Consider the following 21,297-nt stretch of genomic DNA (forward strand, 5'->3'; position numbering starts at 1 on the left):
ACTATAGCCCAGCACCCTCCCCTTTCTCCTACCCTCCCAGCCAGGGAATTCCATATACTACGATCCAGAATCTATAATATTGGGATTGGATCAGCCTAGTGGGGGTGCATGGGTGACAGTGATCTTGTCCTACAACCTTTCCTTTGAGCAAAAGCCCAACATAAAAGCATAGAAACAGGAATGGCCTCAACTGGGTCCTGTGTGCATGCCCTCCCCACTCCCAGCCTCTATCTCCCAAGCCCCCAAGGCATTAGCAGATGAGGAAGAAGGCAAAGCTCAGAGAGGTTAGGTTACTTCCCGGGGCCACACAGCTAGTGTCTAGGCTAGGGGTAGAGTGCAGAGCACAGGCTGCCTGTCACCTGCTCAAGCGCTCTCCTAAACTCAGAACTGGCTGAGTCTAGAGAACAGGATGTTCTTAGCCCTGGAAAAGTTTCTTAACCCCTCTGAGCCTCAATGTCCTCTTCTGTCAGACAAGGATTGGGCTGTGCCCTCAGCTCACCCTCCCAGCATGTGGCTCAGTTTGGAAGAGCCAGGGAGAGGCAACCTCTGGCCCACCCATTCTGAGGGTGTGTCTGGGGGATGCAGCACATCATCCCATACAGAAGGCTCACCTCTGTTCTAGAACCCACACCATTTCCCTTTCACCCCTGGGAGGGCACAAGGTACCTGGTCATGGATCTGCACCAAGTACTCACCGAGGGGGCTGGTTTCTGAGTACCACTTGGGGGACGATGGTCCTGTGAGTTGGTTTCCTCTGCAAGAAGACACAGGGGTCACCTGTCCTGCTCTAAAGGGGTGAGAAGTCCTCTGGGGACTTTTTCGTATGCATTTCTAACTTTAGAAACCATGCAGGCCACAGATCCTCTACTATGTGTGCTGACCCCCTGATTCTACCTTCAAGGCCACAGCCCAGGGACAGAGCGATGTCCCAGCCGAGCATGTGTACCCTGTCCTTATACCTACCACGGCCGCCACTGCCCCTGGAAGAAAGCCCAAGCTCTCAGCATAGCTTCAAAGGTCCTCTGACACCAGCTTTAGGGCTTCAAGGCACCCAAGCCACCCTCCCCTCTGGCTGACTACTCTGCTCAGTGGCCAGCCTTCACCACACAAGCCAGTGTCATACTGCTCCCTCCATCAGCAGAGGGTTGTCTCCTTTAAGACTTTGCTCAGGGCAGCCCCGGTGGCTCAAGCGGTTTAGCGCCGCCTTTGGCCCAGGGCCTGATCCTGGAGACCCAGGATCGAGTCCCCGTCAGGCTCCTTGCATGGCGCCTGCTTCTCCCTCTGCCTGTGTCTCTGCTTCTCTCTCTCCTCTCTGTGTATTCTCAGAAATAAATAAATAAAATCTTAAAAAAAAAAAAAAAAAAAAAAAAAAGACTTTGCTCAGCCTTCCAGGAAGTCTCCCACAGCCCCAGGGCTGAGTCAAGCATATCTGTGCTCCTGAAGCCTCGTGAATCCCCGAGTCATGAGCACCCTGGCCTAGGTCCAACTGTCTGAAAGCTGGTCCTGTGAAGGCCCAGACAGGTCTGCTTCCTCTCTGGGTCCCTGGCACCCCGATCAGAGTGAGGCAGAGTGAGCCTGTGGCCTTGCAGTCCTTCCCCCAGCCTTATTATCATTCCCATGGGATCCTACCAGCCTGGCGACCCCAGGGCCCCAGAAGGCTGGGTGGAGAGCACCATACTGTGAGTCCCAGCTCTGCTGTTTGATCTTGAACAAGACACCCAGCCCCTCTGGCCTCAGCCCCACCCTGGGCCAAGCACTGAGGGAGACCCAGTAACTCAGAGGCGGTGGCCCTGGACCACGGTGGGGAGAGAGGGCCTGGGCTTTGGCTGAATTGAACTGTAATCCCAACTCCACTCCTCAGAGACTGGAGATGTGGTGGCACTCTGAAAACTGTCAAGGGGGTGGGGGTGAAGGTGCCCACCCAGGCCTTACCCACAAAGGAGTTGGGTTTGTCCAGGGAGCCACGGGTCGACCCAAAGCTGTCGAGGGCATCCAACCGGGTATCCGAGTACGGCAGCAGGTCGAGGGAGTCCAGTGTGGAGCCTGGGGGGTCGAGGGCATCCAGCACGGAGGCGGCCAGCTTCTTGGAGGGGTCCATGACGAGACCAAAGGAGGCAGGGGGCAGTGGGCTGGAGACGGGGATGGTGCCGCCCACTACAGGTGGCAGCAGTGGGGTCCCACCGGGGAACACAGGTATCAGCTGGGGCAACTCGCTGGGCACACCGCTGCCAGGCAGGCCACCCTGGACCAGGGACTGTGAGGTGGGGAACAGAAGGAGAGGTTGGAGGAGAACCTGACCACCCAGGCCTGGGCAGAATCAGGCACTGCAGGTCCCAGGCAAGGTGATACCTCTGCACCTCAGGCCCCAACCCATCCCAGGAGAGGAGCCAGGGATCTTCATGGTCCCTCTGGTTGTGGGTTCTCAAGCTTCACGTCTGTACCCCAAGCAGGTCCCTTTCCCTCCTCAGGCCTCAGTTTCTCCAACTGTGACATGGGGATGGGACCTTCCCTCCACCCCTGGTGGGACGGGAGGATGAATGTGCAGGGGTCCTGGGTGGGGCTGGGGCTCGGGGGAGCAGAAGAAGGGCAGCAACCCAGCGCACCAGTGAGTCCAGCAGGGTGTCCAGCTCCGGCCCGAAGACATCCCCGTCAGAGAAGTCGTCCAGGCTCTCAGTGCCAGGCAGGGCCCTGCTGCTGTCCAGGGGGGCCAGCAGGTCCAGAACGTGAGGGAACAGGGGCATCGTGGGGGCGGAGGGGAGCGGGGCAGGGGAGCCTCGCAGGTCCACGTAGCAATCTGTGGATGGGAAGGTGGGATCAGCAGCCCCCAGAGGCGGTGTGGGGGGGGACGGACAGGAGGTGTTCCAGGGCCCTCGGGTCCTCACGCAACACCTTCCCTCCATTCCTCAGCTCCTGTCAGGAACCCTGCCTGCCCTGCTGGCCTGACTCCAGGGCTGGAGGCTCAGTCAGAGTGAAGGCCGGCCGCTGCCGAGCAGGAGCGGGTCCTTCAGTCCCACAGTATTTCTCGAAGGGGCCTGGCTCAGTGCCTGAACATCCTACCTGGGGGAAGCAACGGTCTCCCTAAGGGATGCTTGGTAAGCGTGACCCTCCCTGGAAGCCAGTGAGGGAGAGAAGGGGACTCCCAGTAGGGGGAGACGCTGGCCTGGAGTGGAGGAGACAAGAGCAGCGCTACCCTGCTATGTGGCAGGCCCTCACCCTCTCCTGCCTGAGAGGGAGCGTGTTCTCCCAAACCCACTATCTTCTTTCATGCTGCAGGGAGTCGCTAGGGCAGGGAGCCCTCAGGTTCCGGCTGTGAGGGGTGACCACCCCGCCTCCCCTTCCCCAGGGACCCATCTCTACCCTGGGCCCTCAAATCAGGGACACTACCTGTTTCGATGTCATCTATGGACCCCAATCCATTGGAAGTTCCCTGTGGAGAGGAAGGACACAGGGGGTTGGGCAGATGTGGTCTAGGAAGGCTGTGATGCCTGCCCCACCTCCACCCCAGGGACCATTGCTGGAATTAAGCACAGGGCTAGACAGGCAGGGGCCAGGGGGTAGGGGAGAGGGGCCGGACAAGCCTCACATCTGCCCCTTTCTAGAGGGGCACCCCCGGGGATAAGAGATCTAACCTCTGAGCCTCAGTTTCCTTACCCATCACAGGATAGGGTCCACACCCTGGGGAGGGTGGCGGGGGTTTTACCTGGCACTCCTACTCTGTGCCCTGCATGGATAGTTTGCAGCTCAAAGACAAAAGCGCCATGCCAGTGTCCCCTCCCCTGTCACAGCCCCAGGCTGAATGAGCCCAGGCGGAGTCCCACCGCCACCCGTGGACCTGCTGTTGGAGGGGCAGCTGGGCCTGGGCTTGCTCCGTGGCCTTCTAGGACAGTTTTAAATCATTTTGATGTTTGCATAGACCTTAGGAAGGTCTATGCCTGTGCCTGTCAGGAGTTGGCCTGGATGGACTGGGTGTTTGTCCACTAGCCTCCACATTCTGGCCTCCCCCATGTCCCATGTGCTCCGCTGGCTGCGGCCTGAGTAATTCTTCAATCCTGGCACATCCTCCCCTTCTCGGAGTCCTACATGGTCCAGCTGAAGTCCTCCTTCCCTGGCAGGGCCCTGAGTGACCCCATTTCCCTTGCACACCCGCCGACAGCTGCAGGAGGACCAGGGCCTCACTCCTTAGCCATCCTATCACGTGGATCCACGGTGGCACTAACAGCAACCAGATGTACCCAGCGCCCTGCCTCATGCCAGCCGGGCCAGCACTTCATGGCCAATCGAGTTCAGCCCTTGATCCAGATGCCCTACCAGGTGCTGTCCCTTCACCCACAGGGATGTTGGTCCAGGGAAGCTGCCACTCCTGGGCCAGAGAGTGGCTGTCTGACTGGGGACTTGGGAGTCTGCCCCGACCCCAGCCCCAGGCCTCTGCGCTGCTTCCCCTCCCCTGCACAGAACACCCTCTCATGCCCTGGCACCTGGCCCCTGCATGGCAAAGATGGGCAGGTCAGTGTTCTAGGGGGTGTCTGCACAAACCAGGGCTGCCATGCTGGGTCAGGGCTGCTGCTCTCACAGATAAGCTATGAAACATGAAAGGTGGGAAAAGAGGTGCCAGATGAGCATCTCTAGGGATGGCTGTGCATCTCCCTGCCCAGTGCTGTCCACGGCCCCCAGGCACCCTGCCCATCACCCAGCTCCAGCCCATCTTGTTTGGCTCCTCTCTCCCTGCTGTTTCCTGCTTCATGACACTCACACAGCAACCAGGTTTCCGGAGCACCTCCTCTCTGAGAGGCCTTGTGCCGGTGGCTTTCATATGCAACTCACTGTCACCCTACAGCCACCACAAAGTGGCAGGCACTAGCAGCTCCCTGAGAGGTGGAGTGGTGCTTCAGATAAGGGTGACTCAAGACCTGAACCTAATTGCATGCCTGGCTACAAAGCCCAGCTTCTTCCAAACTCCCATGGGGAGAATTAGTGTTGTGGTCTCAGAGGGTACGAGTCTCCCTCTCCTGCCCCGAGGCCCGTGCTCAAGCAGGTCCTCTGGCTCTGAGCTCTGCTCCCTCCTCTCCACCTGCCTGAATCCTGCCACTCAGGTTCTGGGAAGTCCTCTCCACCAAGGCCGCCTCAGGTTCTATGTGTTCCTAGAAGTCACAGCTTTCCTTGTGTTGTGCCCCTCCCACTGGCGAGACGCAGCCCCAGCACAGGCACCCTGCATGCCCGACTCATCCCCAGGTCCCATGAAGCTCCCTGTGGGTGCTGCTCATGAGTCTCCACTACGAGGCACACGTGTGGGGTGCCTGACTGGCTGAAGGACCAGTACTCCCCTGCTGGAGAGCCCTGTAGGGATGCCTATGGCCAGGCTCACGCACAATGTCTGTGTAAAAGCTCCAGGGCAGGGGATCTGGTTGGCACACTCCCCATACTCCATTCCGTGTATCCTTAGACCACTGTGGATGTGTAAGTGTGGGACCACTGTGGATGTGTAAGTGTGGGCTATGGATGTGTGTGTGTGTGGTATGTGGATACGGAAGTGTGTAGATGCGTGTGTGCAGCACCATGCTGGCCAGTGAAGCAGGATCTGACCTGTTCTCCACTGTAGAGTCCCCTCTGCTTGGGCTCCTCCCAGATCCCCATCCCCATGACAAGCCCTGGCCCCTATGGATGCGGTGGGGGCCCCAGCGTGGCTGTAGGGATGGGTGAACAGTTTGGCAGCGGCTTGGGTGCCCACTGCCATGGGTGCCACCATCTGTGGTCCCCAGGCTGCAGACTCCATGGACACTGAGGGTTGGTCCTTGTGGAGCTGGGCACCCAGCCACATTTGCCATGGTCCTGCCTGCTGTGATGAGCAGCAGATTCGCTGTGCCCTCACTCACCGGCCTGAGAGGAGCCTGGAGACTCCCCCAGCCCTGACACCAAGGAAAGATGTGTGCCTTGGGCTGGAACAGGATGGGGAGGGGCCCCTAACCTGCCTCGGGTGCCAGGCTACTGGCTTCCCATGCCTGCCTTCATGTCATCCACACAAGCACCCCGGGAACTGAGCACCATCATCTCTGTCTTTCAGAGGGGAACCCAAAGCTGGGAGACATGCCATCAGTGAGCGGAGACCTGACCCATCTGACTCCAAAGTGGTGCCATGTGGACGTATGGAACAGAGGAACCCACAGTCCTGCTCTCACATGAGCTTGTTGCGGAGCCCGGGAGATATGCATACATGCACGTTGTCTGGTGCGTGAAGATGGACAGGGACATGGGAACTAGACTGCTGGGGAGCCTAATGCCAGACAAGAGTAACTGGAGTTGATTACTTTCAAACAGTCACTTAAATTAACAATCACTGAGGGTCTCTATGCTGAGGAGAGACCAGAGGCCTGGCTGTCAGAGTTCACCTTGGGGGACAGGAAGGGGAGGCCAGCCTGACCTGGAAGAGTGGGATGTGGATTTAATCAGGGCAGTCACTGTGGGAGGGGAAGGAAGGAGCAAGGACACCCCATCAAGTATCCAGCCAGGGTCACCCCACCCTAGCTCTATAAGGTGCAATCAAGCCACTATCAGCAGAAAATGGAAGGGAGTCCCAGTTTCTTCAGGTCCAGGAATGATATCCAAGAACTCTGAATAAGATGTGCTTGAATAACTCCCTGCCTCCCTATCACCTCCAGCAAGAGGAAAGAGGAGCCCTACACCCTGGCCTCTAGCTGTCCCCTCTAGCTACCCTGGCGTCCTGGCTGTTCTCTCCACACACTGGACACTCTCCTGCCTCAGGGCCTTCGCAATGGCCATTCTCTCTGCCAGGTCCCCCCAGACCTCCTCAAGGCACATCCCTCATCTTCAGGTCTTTGCTCCAGTGTCTCTTTCTCATTGAGGCCTTCCCTGTTCACTGTTTAAAACTGCAACCAATTGCCCCAGCATTCCCCAGCCCTCATCTCCACATCACTGATGACTTTTTCTTTGTCTCCTCCAGTTACAATGCAAGCTCTATAAGGGTGGGGCTCCTTGGCTATTTTCCCCTCTGCTGTATATCCAGTACCTCAATCAACTCCATCCTGAGCACATAGAAGCCCTCAATAAGCCCCTTCTGAATTAATGAACAGAATCAATACTCTTCCCTTTCAATGCCTTCTCAACACTCCTTTGATGAAGACTCAGCTCCTCACCAGGTGCAAGATGCTCTGGCTTCTATCTATTATTCCAGCCCCACTGCAGCCCTGCCTCCCCTCCACTTGGTCCCACCCATACTCTGAGTTCCTCCTAGCCTCAGGGCCTTTGCACATACCATCCCCTGTCTGAAATGCAGTTTTACCAGCACACCATGCCCCTGCTTACTCCTCAACCTTCAGGTCTCATTTGAAAGGTCACTGATGCCCAATCTAAATCAAACCTCCCTGTTTCAATGGCCTGTGGCTCCCCACACTTTGCCTTTACAGCTCTCGTGATGGTTTGTAACCAGAAATTATCAGGCTAGTATCCATTCACCCTGGACTATGAGCTCTTGGAGGGCAGGAACTATGAATGCTTTTTTTATTTATTTTTATTTTTTTTTTAATTTTTATTTTAGTAGATAGTCACAGAGAGAGAGAGAGAGAGAGAGAGGCAGAGACACAGGCAGAGGGGCTCCATGCACTGGGAGCCCGATGTGGGACTCGATCCCAGGTCTCCAGAATCACGCCCTGGGCCAAGGGCAGGTGCCAAACCACTGCGCCACCCAGGGATCCCATGAATGTTTTGTTTACCACGTACCTAGCCCCAGGCTCAGTGAATTCAGACAAGTCATCTAACTTCTTGGGCCTTGGTTTCTCCTTTGTAATAGGAGTAAGGAGTCCCTCCCTTAAGGCATTGTGAAATTATTTACAATTCTCCGGTCTTTCGTCCACTGCTATGGTCTAAATATCTGTCAAATGTTCAATGTATGTCAAATTCATATGTTGAAATCCTATCCCCTAAGGTGACAGTATTAGGAGGTGTGGCCTTAGGGAGGTAATGAGGTTGTGAGAATGAAACCCTCATGAATGGGATTCACAGACACCAGAGAGCTCCCCTGACCCTTTTGCCTTGTGAGGTCATAGCTAGAAGATGCCATCTGTGAACCAGGAAGCAGGTCCTCACCAGATACCAAATTTGCCGACACCCTGACCTTGGACTTCCTATCTCCAGAACTGTGAGAAATGAATTTCTGTCATTTATAGGCATTTATAAGTCATTTATATACTCAGTCCATGGCATTTTGTTATAGAAAAATGTTATACAGGCTTCCTGTATGGAGCCTGCTTCTCCCTCTGCCTGTGTCTCTGCCTCTCTCTCTCTGTTTCTCTCATGAATAAATAAATAAAATCTTAAAACAAACAAACAAACAAACAAAAAAACTGGGCAGCCCGGGTGGCACAGTGGTTTAATGCTGCCTTCAGCCCAGGGCGTGATCCTGAGTCCCAAGTCAGGCTTCCTGCATAGAGCCTGCTTTTCCCTCTGCCTTTGTCTCTGTCTCTCTCTCTGTTTCTCTCATGAATAAATAAATAAAATCTTAAAGAAAAGAAAAGAAAAATGTTATATACATATATATGTGTGTTTGTGTGTGTGTGTGTGTGTATGGTTTTTTTTTTTTATTTTTTTTTTTATGAGCATCCAGTATGTGCCAGGCCACAAAATTTCTGGTTATAATCCATGAGGAATGTTCTACAGGCAGATCCACATCTGCTTCCCTTGGCACCCGGAAGTCCCCAAGGGCAAGGATGCACCTGCCTAGCTCAGCTATGCCCCAGTGCCCAGTCCAGGGGTTCCCTGGGAGTTTGCTGAGTGAACGGATGAAAGCCTTATAACACTCAGAAGGCAATCAGGCCTGCTGCCGTCTCTGTGTGATGCTGGCACAGTCCGCTCCTCACTCTGTGCCTCTGTCTCCCCTTATGTACAACAAGGAGGCAGGACTCCAGCCTCCACCAGCCTGTCCTTTGTCTTCCTCAAAGCCTCAAAGTCCAGCTGAGCATGTGTGGTGAGCAGTGGGAGAGTCCAACGTGTGTACTGGGCCCCTGTCAGCACCCCCAGGATGAGCCAGGGTTGTACAAGGGTCTTGGCCCTGGGAGTGAGGACATCTAAAACCTAGGATGATGCTGTGATATCAGCAGCCACCTCTTATAGCTCCCTCGGGTGCCACACTTCTCAGGGCATGCTCCCTTGTTCTGGCCTAGGGACAGAACACCCTCATTTCACAGATTCAAAATCTGAGGCTCAGAGATGAAGGTTCTGCCAAGAACAGCCCGCACGCAGCAGGTTGGGCTCTTCTCTGTGGGAGTCCCAGGTGTGAGCTCTGCGCCCCCCACTTTCACGCGTCTCCCCAGCCGTCACTCGGGCAGGGGTACCCAGGAGGCTTCAGTGGGGGTGGAGGGTGTGCTTTAGCTGGGACTTGAAAATAAAAAGGCAGAGAAAGTAGGGTAAGCAGGAGGGAAGAAGTCAGAGACCTGGAAGCCTAGATGCGAAAGACTGTTGGGGAGCAAAGCAACAGCAGCAGGAAGGGTTGGGGAGGGGAGCAGAAAGGTAATTGGGACCAGGCCACCCAGGCTTCCCGCCAACAGCAGCCACAGCCTGTCCCCACACTTTGCCCTGTGGTCACAGGAGGCTTCTCCTACGAGGTGGAGGAGCTGTGCGTCCCCAGAGCTGTCCCTGAGTCTGGCCCGGACCCAGGTTGTCAGTCATGCCCTCTTCCTAGGGCAGGTGCCTGGCTCCCAGCGGTGGGGACTGGGACAGATGGAGCCCAACCCTTTGGTCTGATGGCCCCGGACCTACCGCTCGGGTCTGTATACCCCACAGAGGGAGTCCAAAGCTCTCGTGATAGGCTGGTACTGGAGGCAGGGAGGGAGGCTTGGGGTCCAGGCCCCCACCTACCTGGTCTGCCATGCCAGCCGCAGTGCCATTACTGAGCAGAGAAAACGTTTCCAATTCCTGCAGAGATCAGAGAAGTGGGAAGAGATGAACATTCCAGAAACACACTTAGTGTCCCATTAGCCAGGGCAGCAGAAGGGGCCCCAACACAGGCAGCTGGGGTCTGTAGTACCCTAAGGTCCTCTGCCCCTAGGCCTGCCGGAAGTTACCTGCCCTGTCTCTGGGTCAGATTCAGGCATTTTCTGGGACCCAGGCAGAGGACTTCCACACACATGTTCCTACTGTGTGCCAGGTGCCACATCAAACATTCTTTCATTGCGATCCTCCCAGGAACCCCCCTGAAGTGGACATACTTATTCCAATGTTCCAGATGTAGAAACCACAGGGGAGAGAGAGCTAAGCTGCTCAAGGTCACAGCTGACTCTAGAGCCATACCCTCTCCTACATGCGGCTTCCTGGCATACGGTAGGTGCCAAATGAATAAATGTGGATCTGAAAGAGCCACCCAGATACCAAGGTCTCAAATAAGCCCCATACAGAGGTTATTTGAGAACATAAGGTCAAAGGACACCAGTGTCAACTCAGGCCACTTCTGGGGGCATTTAAGTTGGCCAGGGCGTGGGGAGCAGGTTTTTAGCAGCTGGCATCTAAGGTAAACTGGAAGCTTTGGCCATTCTTTGCTTTCCCAAAAGGTTCTCAAAGTCAGTCCAAGACTTTCAGGCAACAGGGGGGAAGATCATTTCCCTCTGTCCTGACCTGGCCCCGGCCACCCTCACCCGCTTCTGTCCGAAGGTGCCTGGTCCCCCCTCAGACCTCCCCATCTGCACCCCCGCCCACCCTCAGTGCCCAGAGCCCACCTACCTGGGGCCTCTTATATGCTTTCCGAACTCGAAGCCCAAGCTTCTGAGCCAGCTCCTGACCAAGCTGAGTTACGCTTTCATCCTGCAACAGCAAGACGCAGGGTAGAGTGGGTCAGTCTGCCCTAGCTCACAGAGCTATGCTCCGGAGACCTTGAGCAGCACTTCAAAGGAGTGGGGGGGGGAGTGGACATCCACGGTTACTCCCGCATTATCGACAAGGGAGTGAGGCCCCAGGAGGGGTCACTGGCTGCCCAGGTCACACAGCTCATTTGTGGTCAGGCTGAACCAGAATTCATGCTTCCCTCTTTCCTTTTACTGTGGGAAGGGGAAAGGAATAATTTTTATTTTGGATTCTTAGATTATCTTTTTTATTTCTAAAATTCAGCAAGTAGTAGTGTCACTGTAGAGGGCTGAAATGTTGCAGAGAGAGCAACTGCTCCCCTGCATTACCACCATCCTCACCCTAGGCTCCTCCCCAGAGGGAACATGCCTTGTGGTCTGAACTATTTCCCTATGGACCTTTTCTAGGAATTTACATATGTGCCTACGGACCTCTAAAGGATGCTTGGTTTTGCTTTGTGAGGATTTTCTCCTTTTTTTTTTAAATTTTTTTTTACATAAGTGAGATCATATTATGACTATTGTTCTACAACTTGCTTCTTTCACCACACAATGTCTTGGAACTCTTTGCAAGGGAGGACATGTGGGTGGTGCCCAGGCTCATAGGAGAGAGAATGTGGGAGGTTTGCAACGTGGCTGGCCCACAGTTAGCGCTCAGTAAGAGCACCCAGCATTCCTTCCTCCCTCCAAAGGTGTATTACTGTATGCGCATTATGTGCGAGGCAAGGGCTAGGAGCCAGGGACACCACCGTCACAGGAAGACAGGGTCTGGGCCTCATGGAGGCTCCTATCTAGCTGTGAACACCAACCAGTAAACAAAGAAGTAGGACCATGGTCCAGGTAGCAAAGGGGCCACAGGGATGTTATAACATCCCACGTATTTGTCTATCTCCCTACCTGATGAGCTCCTACAGCCCAGGGCCAGAGTCTTAGTCATCACTGGTCCCCAGTACCCAGCACAGAGCAGGGCTCAACCAGTATCTGCCAACAAAGACCGGAAAGCTGGGGAATCCCCCACCTCGTAGTCAGAAGTTCTCATCTGGGCACTTTCCTTAGTCAAGTTAGCAGCCTCTCTGGGCCTCAGCATCCTCACCCATACAGTGGGGTAAATGCGACCCTGCCTGCCCATGAATGGTAAACATGAGACTTGGATGTGGACCTGTATATCTAGAAAATACTAGACACTAGAAAATTCTGTATATCTCAGGGACTACTGTCATAAGAAAGAGATATACTGGGGATCCCTGGGTGGCTCAGCAGTTTAGTGCCTGCCTTCAGCCCAGGCCGTGATACTGGAGATCCGGGATCGAGTCCCGTATCAGGCTCCCTGCATGGAGCCTGCTTTTCCCTCTGCCTGTGTCTCTGCCTCTCTCTCTCTCTCTGTGTGTCTCTCATGAATAAATAAATAAAATCTTAAAAAAAAAAAAAGAAAGAAAGATATACTGTCTGTATATCTCAATTATGAACTAAATTGAATTGGAGAAGCACAAATAATAAACAAAAAGTATAGTAACAGTTAATGTTTTCTGAACTTACTATGCCTGGCTATTGTGCCAACTGCCTTGAGGTATGATTTTTTGGATTCCATCCTCATAGCCCAGTGATGCATGGCATATTATCACCCCCATTTGACAGGGGTGCAAATGAAGGCTCACAGAGACTAACCTGTGTGTGTTCAAGGTCACACAGCTAGTAAATGGCTGACCCAAGATTGGAATCCAAACCCAGCTCTCTGACACCCATGTCCTTGACCACTGTGCACCCAGCTTCTCCTCTCTTCTGACCACCCAGATCCTTCCTGCTTCTTCTGGCCCCACTCAAGTCTACTTTCCTCCCATGAGGGAGCCCTCCAAGATCCTGATCACTTTGGGGCAGAATTGAGCCTTTTCTGAGCCCTTTCATACTCATTATTTCAGAGATAAAGTAGGAGGAGCATTTTATAGACATGGAGTTGATATGCAGACAGGGGAAGTGTTTTGTCCAAAGTCATATTGGGAGTCACAGTAGAGCCAGGCCTAGACTGGGGGGACTGTTTTCACATCTCCTAGCAGACTGTGGGTCCCTGAAGGGCACAGATCTGGGAAATTTGTGGGTGCTTAGTAAATACTTGTTAAATGGATGAATAAACGGGGAGGGGGCAGGTGTCCCACTGTGTGTGTGTCAGGGCAAGCAAGGCTCACTACAGGTCAATTCTCCATCTCTCCCCCACCTAATAAATGCCTGGACATCAGGATCCCAGCACATGTGGCACCCCTACTGGTCCTCACTGCCACCCTGTACCCGTACAGTACAGAGGCTAAGAGTGCCAACCCTAGAATCGGACTGCCTGGGTTCAAGGGTGAGCTCCAGCTGTGATCTCGGGTAAGTTCCTATCTCTTGTCGGTGCCTGTCTCCTCATCTTTATTTTTTTTTTCTCCTCATCTTTAAAATGGGGATAATAAGAGTATCTACCTCAAAGGGGTGATGCAAGGATTAGGTGAGTTAACACACGGTGTATTTTTAGCAGTGCCTGAACACAACCAGAGCTCAGGGTCCCTATCGTACATGTGAGTGAGAGCCCCAGAGGAGAAAGCAGGCTCAGAAGAGCCGAGGGGCACCCGGGTGGCTCCGTGGTTGAGAGTCCACCTTCAGCTCAGGGTGTGATCCTGGGGTCCCGGGATCGAGTCCCACATGGGGCTCCCTGCATGGAGCCTGCTTCTTCCTCTGCCTGTGTCTCTACCTCTCTCTGTGTGTCTCTCATGAAAAAAAAAAAATCTAGAAAAAAAAGGAAGAGCCAAGAGCCCAGACCCTTGCCGCGGGGCACTCACGTGGGGCCGGGCAAGGGAGCACCGGCTGCTGCACTCGTAGGCCTCCTTGTGCCGCCCCAGCTCACTGAGGGCACGCGCCTTGCGGAACAGCGCTCGAATGTTCTCGCCGTCCAGGCCTAGCGCTTTCTCGCTGTCCTCCAGCGCCTTCTCATACAGGCCCTGCAGAGAGGGGTGGGCGGCTCAGTGGTGGGCGCCTATTCCCTCCCTCCAGCCGGGGTCTCCTGCCCCCTTCCCTGTAGAGACGGAGGATGCTGGAGGACCAGGGTTGGGGTGGGGGGCCCCAGAGCCCCAGAAACAGCTCTGGCATTCACTCTTTGGTCGAGGGCAACCAACACACCCTGGCAGGCTCCTGGAGTAGAGGGGCCTTCAAATTCTAACAATGACGAGTGTGGTGTTTCAGACTCATCTACTCTATCTGCCTTGGGCTCAGAGCACCATGGACCAAGAGTAATAAAGGCACCTCTGAGAAGAAGGGGAATCATGAAGGCAGCTCAGGGGACGGAAGACGGTATGAATAGGCATCTGGTAGACACATGCTTTTCCAGAACAGTCCACTCTGGATTGCAGAGGGGTTACTAGGTCCTCTGCAGAGCTCACAGCAGAATTTCCCAGAGGATGTGGTCAGTAAGCAAGCAGGACAGGGATGAGGTGGAGGCCCAAGCTTTAAGGGGGCAGGGGGAGGGACACCTGGGTGGCTCAGCGGTTTGGTGCCTGCCTTTGGGTGTAATCCTGGAGACCGGGGATTGAGTCCTACCTCAGGCTGCCTGCATGGAGCCTGCTTCTCCCTCTGCCTATGTCTTTGCCTCTCTCTCTGTATCTCTCATGAGTAAATAAATAAAATCTTTAAAAAAGGCAGGGAGGCTGGGGGAGACAGGAAGGGAGGGAGCCCAGGAGAGAGGAAAGGGAAGGCCAGGGATTTGCAGAAAGAGGCAGCAGTGATGAGGGGAGTGGTTCTCAGCCCTGACTGTCCAGACTCCTGCCACTGCCCCAGGCCACCCTGACAGTCTAACTTAATTCACCTGGGGTGAGGCTGAGGCTCATGACAAACCATTTTCGGTTTGTCACAGATCAGTACTTTAAAGGCTCTCCAGGGATCCCTGGGTGGCGCAGCGGTTTGGCGCCTGCCTTTGGCCCAGGGCGCGATCCTGGAGACCCGGGATCGAATCCCACGTCGGGCTCCCTGCATGGAGCCTGCTTCTCCCTCTGCCTGTGTCTCTGCCTCTCTGTCTCTCTCTCTCTGTGTGACTATCATGAATAAATAAATAAAATCTTTAAAAAAAAAAAAAAAAAAATAAAGGCTCTCCAGGGGAGTCTGTGGTGAAGCTGGGGTTGAGAGCTGTGGCAGTGGATGGTGAGACTCGCACAGGAAGAGGAGGAGGTGGAGGAGGAGGAGGAGGAGGAGGAGGAGGAGGAAGAGGAGGAAGAGGAGGAGAAGCCGGCCCTGCAGAGGCTCAAGGAGTGCCCACCTGGCTGAGCCTGCTCAGCAGGGCATCTGGGGGATGTGCTGATCAGAGTGAGGAGAGTTGGAGGGGAAGGGCAGGCGACAGGCTCACCATGGTGAAGTAGCAGGCGGCCCGGTTGACATGCAGCTTGCACAGCAGCTCCTGGGGTAGAGCCACCTGATCGGAGGCGGCGTAGTCGGCCACGTTCAGCCCCTCCATGTACTGCACCAGGGCCTGCTTATAGTCCTTCTCCCGAAACAGGTCATTGCCCTCAGCAAACAGGTTCTGTACCAGCTTGAGCAGAAAGGCCTGCCAGGGGGCAGGGGGCAGAGGGGGCTCAGGGGTCTCCATGCAGCCCAAGGCTTAGACACCTCGCCCCCTCTCCTGGACATCCCTGCCCTTCACCTTCCCCCAGCCCAGCAGCTGACACTCACCTCATATTCTTCTTGCTTTAGGGGTAGTGTCGACCTAGCAGGAAAAGGAGAGGGACACAAAGTCTGGGTGAGCCCTGGCATCTCAGACTCATGGAAGCCCCAGTAGCCTGAGCCAAAGGCCACAGATCATGCCAGGAGCGGACTCCTCTAGCTCGGATCTCAGATGTCACCTCACAGATTAGAAAGGGGACGGCAGTTTTTTCTCCCTAAACCAACACCATGTTCATCTTCCATTTCTGATGGAAGGGGGTTGGAGGAAGGCCTTGTGTTTGCCCCAGAGCCATGGCCAGGCTTTTCCGGTTCAGATGCTGAGACAGAACAGGCCAGCTCCAGCTCCAGCCAGCTGTCCTCATCCTAAGAAATCAGTTCTCTGAGAATGACCACACCTCGATGGACCAAAACCTGCAAATGCAGGCTCCAGGTAGCACAAGAGTCAATCTCAGGTCTCCCATCCCTTCCTGCAGAACATGCATGCCCCCAGCCAATGCCAGGTAACTCTCAGAGCCTGACCCTTCATGCCAGCCCCAACAAAGCAGATGGGGCTGTGGGCATCCTCTCCTCCACTTGGGGCCAATGAAATCCAGCTCAGTGCAGAAGAAAATGACAGCCCAGGAGAATGGAGGCACATCTGTCACGCTAAATGGCTAAGCCCGAAGGGTAGTCTCCCAGTCCTTCATGGCACAGAGGGGAAAACACACGCTCCGACAGGGCAGTGACTTGCTCAAGATCACACAGTAGGTCAGTGTTAGAGCCAGGGCCAGGTGCAAGGCTGGGACTCCTTCTGTTGCCCGGAGCTGCTGTCAACACCTGGGCAAGAAAGACCAGACTGAACCAGTGAGTGAGAAATGGTGAGAGGAGATGCCGAGGTCCCCTGTGTGTGTGGGAGGAGGTGTCCCTGATTGTGACAGTTGGGCTCCCATCTTGATCTCTCACTTGACTCTCCACTGTCAGGACCGGGGCCCATCACTGCTCCCTCTACCACCTAGTCAGGCCCCATTGCTACCTTCCTACCTGGCCTTCCACCTCCAGCACCAGCTCCCTATTTACCTCAAGGTCACTTCATCCTGATGTTTAAGGCTCCACACAAGCCAGCACCACCCCACCTGTGCAAACTGCTTTATGGCCCTGTTATAGTGCTTGGTGCCCAGAGGTGCCTAATAAATGCTTAGCACACAAAGTCTATATATGTGAAAGGACAGTTAATCATAAAAGAAGCATGTCCTACTGTGTTATCTTGTAAAGCCATCCCTTAGGAGACAAACATATGGGTTCCCAGGAGGCTGTCCTATTGCTAAACCTTCTGGGAACTCCCCTCTGGAGACGGAAAGGAGAACACCGAGCTACCATTTACCCCAAGCACAATGACTCCATGAGGGAAGGGGCCTATCTCATCTCGCAGGTGTGGAGAGCACCCAGGAAGTGGGGGAACCAGGATGCAGGACTCAAAGGTCCAGCTCCACAGAAATCAGTGACTTGAAGACACAATTCTGTTGAAAGACAGTATTTGGGGCACCTGAATGGTTCAGTGCTTGAACATCTGCCTTTACCTCAGGTCATGATCCTGGGGTCCTGGGATCGAGTCCCACATCCGGCTCCCTCTAGGAAGCCTGCTTCTCCCTCTGCCTATGTCTCTGCCTCTCTGTATCTCTCATGAATAAGCAAATAAAATCTTAAAAAAAAAAAAAAAAAAGGAAGAAAGAAAGACCATATTTGCAAGGTTCACTCTGTTAATCAGATTGTCCCCTGCATAAAATTTGAGCAGTACCCTCAAATGGAAGGAAACCCGCCCAGAGAGGAGAGAATAGTGGGCCACAGCTCTCCCAGTGGCCTAAGCAAGACAGAGTGACCATGATGCAAGCGGAGGGAAGGATAGTGTGTGACTGTCGACACAAGCTCCATCAGAGCATCGTAGATACCGTGTGTGTGACAAAGGGCCCAGGCTGTGGAGAAGAGGCAGGTTGTGTTTTACAGGTCTCTGTGAGAAAACAAAATTGGGGAGCTTATCTGAGGGTAGAGAGATGTAAATCCTAGTTGTGTGGGGATTCCCATTTAAGAAAAAAAAATACACAAAATTAGAAACAAAGAATTGCCCGAGGAACCTTCCATGGCTTCGGAAAGGACCCACTCAAGTGAGGGACCCTGCAGCTAACTCATTAGTGTCATGATAAATGTGCCTCTGGGATCTATTTAAGAGAAATAAAAGAAAAAAGTTAGTAAAAATACTTTGTGTGTGAAGGGGAAAAATGGGATAAAACCCTCCAAACATGGCATGTGGAGACTGGAGGGGGGAGCTCAAATAATGGAAAGAAATGTGGGTTACAGGCCAGCCAGACCTGGGTTAGAATCCTATTATTTTAGGGGCAGCTGGGTGGCTCAGTGGTTGATCATCTGCCTTTGGCTCAGGTTGTGGTCCTGGGATCGAGACCTACATCAGGATCCCCACCGGGAGCCTGCTTCTCCCTCTGCCTGTGTCTCTGCCTCTCTCTGTGTGTCTCTCATGAATAAATAAAATCTCTGTGTGTCTCATGAATAAATAAAGTAAAAATCCTTCAAATAAATAAATATCTAAAAAAAAAAATCCTATTACTTTAAAGCCGTGTGACCAGAGGGGATCCCTGGGTGGCTCAGCGGTTTGGCGCCTGCCTTTGGCCCAGGGCGTGATACTGGAGTCCTGGGATCGAGTCCCGCATCGGGCTCCTGGCATGGAGCCTGCTTCTCCCTCTGCCTGTGTCTCTGCCTCTCTCTCTCTCTCTGTCTCTCTCTCATGAATAAATAAATAAATCTTTAAAAAATAAAAAATAAAGCTGTGTGACCATAAACAAGTTTTTTAACCTCTCTGAGCCTCAGCAAAATGGAACTAAGACCACCTACCTCCCTGGGCTGTTGTGAGGATTAATGGATGTGAAGAGCCCAGCACAGAGCCTGGGATGTACACAGGTAAGCAGGAGAATTAACAGGATGTGTGCCTCCGTATGTGTAGGGTGAGGGTAAAATGGTACACTGAGCAGGACAGAAGGGTGGCCAGGGTCAGGGAATGTGTGTGCCTGGTTGGAGGGGGGTCACCGATCTACCCCCTGGTCCCTCCAGCCCCTTCCTAGCATGTCCCACCTCCTCGCTCCCCAGCACACAAGGCAGCCTGGGCAGCAGAGGCTTAGCAGGAAGAAAAGGGGGAGCTGGGGAGGCCTGTGCGGGCCTTGGGCAGTGTCGTCAGAGGCCCCAGCCTGCCCAGCCTGCCCCACACTCACTGAATGAACTGCAGCCCCTTCTCGATGTCCGCCTTCCGTCTCTGTCTCTCCATCAGTCTCTGGGGGGAGAGAGCAGTTTATCAATTAGTCAGCAGGGGCCACTGGCTGGTCACAGTGCCCACCCCATGGCGTAGTCTCTCTCATCCCCACACGCAGCCCGTTTCACAGATGACACTGAGGACAGTGACCGGTCTCATGGCCGACAAAGGCCATCTGAACCCAGCCACGCACCTCCTGCCCTCCTCGCAGTGCTGCTGGACCCTGGTTTTGTGTGGTGGGTTTGGTGGGCAGGGGGCTGCCTGGAGGCCACCTGCCTGTTCTCACACATGGCTTGGGTGGCAGTACCGCGCCAGACACCCCAAGTTCCAAGAGAAAAGCTTGTTTTCCCAGCTAACTCAGTCCAAGGAGAAGAGATACAGAAAATGCAAAATGATGCAGCTGATTATGGCTACAACGTAGCACCACACACTGGGGAGGGCACTTCGGGCACTTCCTATAAGAATCTCTTTGAATCTTGCAACAATGCGACGAGGCAGGTGTCATTCTGTCTCCATTTCACCAAGGAGGAAAGGAGCTCAGGGAGCCCCAGTCATGAGCCGGCAGGCAGGCAGCTGAGGCAGGATTTGAACCCAGGCCACCCTCTTTTACCACCAGCAGCCCCTCCGCACAGTCCACAAACACCCGGAGCCGGCCTGGCCCAGACCAAGCCAAGCAGCATGGTGTGTGCCCCATTTTGCCAAGATGGAGGGAATTCCTCAGGTTCTGGACCAGGAAGACAAGCCCAGCAAGGCTGAGGACTGGCCTGATGTTGCACAGCAAGTGATGGTACTGAACACATGCAGGAGACCTGCTTGAGAGAGGCAGGGAGTGAACACTGTTTAAGGAGATGGGAGGCCGGGCAGCCCCGTGGCGCAGCAGTTTGGTGCCGCCTGCAGCCTGGGGTGTGATCCTGGAGACCCGAGATCGAGTCCCACATCGGGCTCCCTGTGTGGAGCCTGCTTCTCCCTCTGCCTGTGTCTCTGCCTCTCTCTCTGTGTGTCTATGACTGAATAAATAAAATCTTAAAAAAAAAAAATAAAAAAAAGGAGATGGGAGGCTCAGACAGAGCAGCTAGGGGCTCAGGTACCTTTAGGGCAAGCCCTCCAGGGCCCAGGAGCTTCTAGACCCATCCAGACAGCCTTCCTGGCTTCCACGGAACCATGTATGGACTGGAAGGCCTGCTGGGGGGCAGCTCATCCCACCCAGTGGCAGCCCAGGAGAGGTATGGGCCTTCCCCTGGGTCAGAACCTGAGCCTGGGGCTCCCACCACCTAGCGGGAAGGGGGCTGGGGCTGCCTGGCCTCAGGCCAGCACTTTCTGTCCAGGCCCCTCATAGGCCCCTTCCACGCTCTACCCCACAGCGTGGCCCTCACTCTCTCTCCCACTGAGAGATTATGGAGAGAGGACTGCAGGCTATGCGAGGAAGGTGGAGCTCCATCAGCAGAGGGCTGGTACACAGACACAAGCGGTGGTACCAAGATATAAAAAGGTGTGAGAAACACCCGGCTACTTTGGGGAGGGAGTAAGCATGTCAGATTAACACCTTGCAAAACTCCCTTCCATCTGCATCAACCACATTCTCACAATCCTGTCTTATAAAAGGGGTAGGAGTCACTAGCCCATTTTACAGATGAGAACAGTGAGGCACAAAGTATGAAGCTTCTATCCCGAGGTCACTCGCCCAGAGCATAGGCAAACAGTCCTGTCAGACCAAACGCCACATCCTTGGCCACACTAAGAGCTATGAGACACCATATGGCCAGGGCCAGCCATCTCCCTTCTCTATGCCTCACTTTCCCTCCTCTGTGTAGCTTGTTACAGCTGACAAGGCCTGCCTGGAAGGGTGGCTGTGAGGCTCTAGAGATAAGAGTGTGGGATCAGGGGGATCCCTGGGTGGCTCAGTGGTGGAGTGCCTGCCTTTGGCCCAGGGCATGATTCTGGAGTCCCAGTATCAAGTCCCACGTCGTGCTCCCTGCATGGAGCCTGCTTCTCTCTCTGCCTGTGTCTCTGCCTCTCTCTCTTTCTCTGTGTCTCTCATGAATAAATAAATAAAATCTTAAAAAAAAAAAAAAGAGTGTGGGATCAGGGAGCTCAGTTCCTCGAATCTCCTTCTTCCCGTGTGTCCTTCCCAGGGAGGGGCAAAGCCACACGGAATCTTCAGACTCCCAGAACAGTGTTCTTCACACCAGATCCTCATACTGGGCAGGGCCAGGGCCATCGCCATGTGCCCATTACACATCTGCTTGTCCTGCCAGGGACTTGGGTCAGGGCTCTGGACTCACATGGACCTGGGTGTGAACACCAGCATTTACACTTGCTGGGTGACTTTGGGCCTCAGTCTCCTGATGGGGAAAATGGGGCTGATGGCAGCCCCCACCCTGCTGGCTGTCGTGAGAATTCAGGAGACAGCACATGGAGTGCATGTGGAATAGGGCAATAGTCCGGCCACCATGGGAACACATGTCATCCAACGCTGCTCCTCCTTCTGGC

General features: G+C 54.3%; 1 protein-coding gene across 2 annotated transcripts in view; it reads right to left on the reverse strand.

The window, feature by feature from the left end:
* ZC3H7B (zinc finger CCCH-type containing 7B) overlaps positions 1 to 21,297 on the reverse strand; it is a 62,871-nt gene that overhangs the window by 19,135 nt on the left and 22,439 nt on the right. The window contains exons 2-11 of one of the 2 annotated variants that reach the window (XM_072843785.1): positions 18,770 to 18,828; positions 15,525 to 15,558; positions 15,202 to 15,399; positions 13,649 to 13,807; positions 10,723 to 10,803; positions 9,865 to 9,921; positions 3,385 to 3,427; positions 2,604 to 2,794; positions 1,933 to 2,254; positions 696 to 754 (exon numbers count right to left, since the gene is read on the reverse strand). In XM_072843785.1, coding sequence (XP_072699886.1) covers positions 696 to 754; positions 1,933 to 2,254; positions 2,604 to 2,794; positions 3,385 to 3,427; positions 9,865 to 9,921; positions 10,723 to 10,803; positions 13,649 to 13,807; positions 15,202 to 15,399; positions 15,525 to 15,558; positions 18,770 to 18,822 — 1,197 coding nt within the window. In that variant the 5' untranslated portion in view covers positions 18,823 to 18,828. Of the gene's footprint in view, positions 1 to 695; positions 755 to 1,932; positions 2,255 to 2,603; positions 2,795 to 3,384; positions 3,428 to 9,864; positions 9,922 to 10,722; positions 10,804 to 13,648; positions 13,808 to 15,201; positions 15,400 to 15,524; positions 15,559 to 17,071; positions 17,128 to 18,769; positions 18,829 to 21,297 lie in introns of those variants that run through there. The other variant, XM_072843786.1, reaches the window with a different exon arrangement.

Source organism: Canis lupus, chromosome 11, assembly GCF_048164855.1.
Source record: "Canis lupus baileyi chromosome 11, mCanLup2.hap1, whole genome shotgun sequence".
In the NCBI taxonomy this organism is placed as follows: Eukaryota; Metazoa; Chordata; class Mammalia; order Carnivora; family Canidae; genus Canis; species Canis lupus.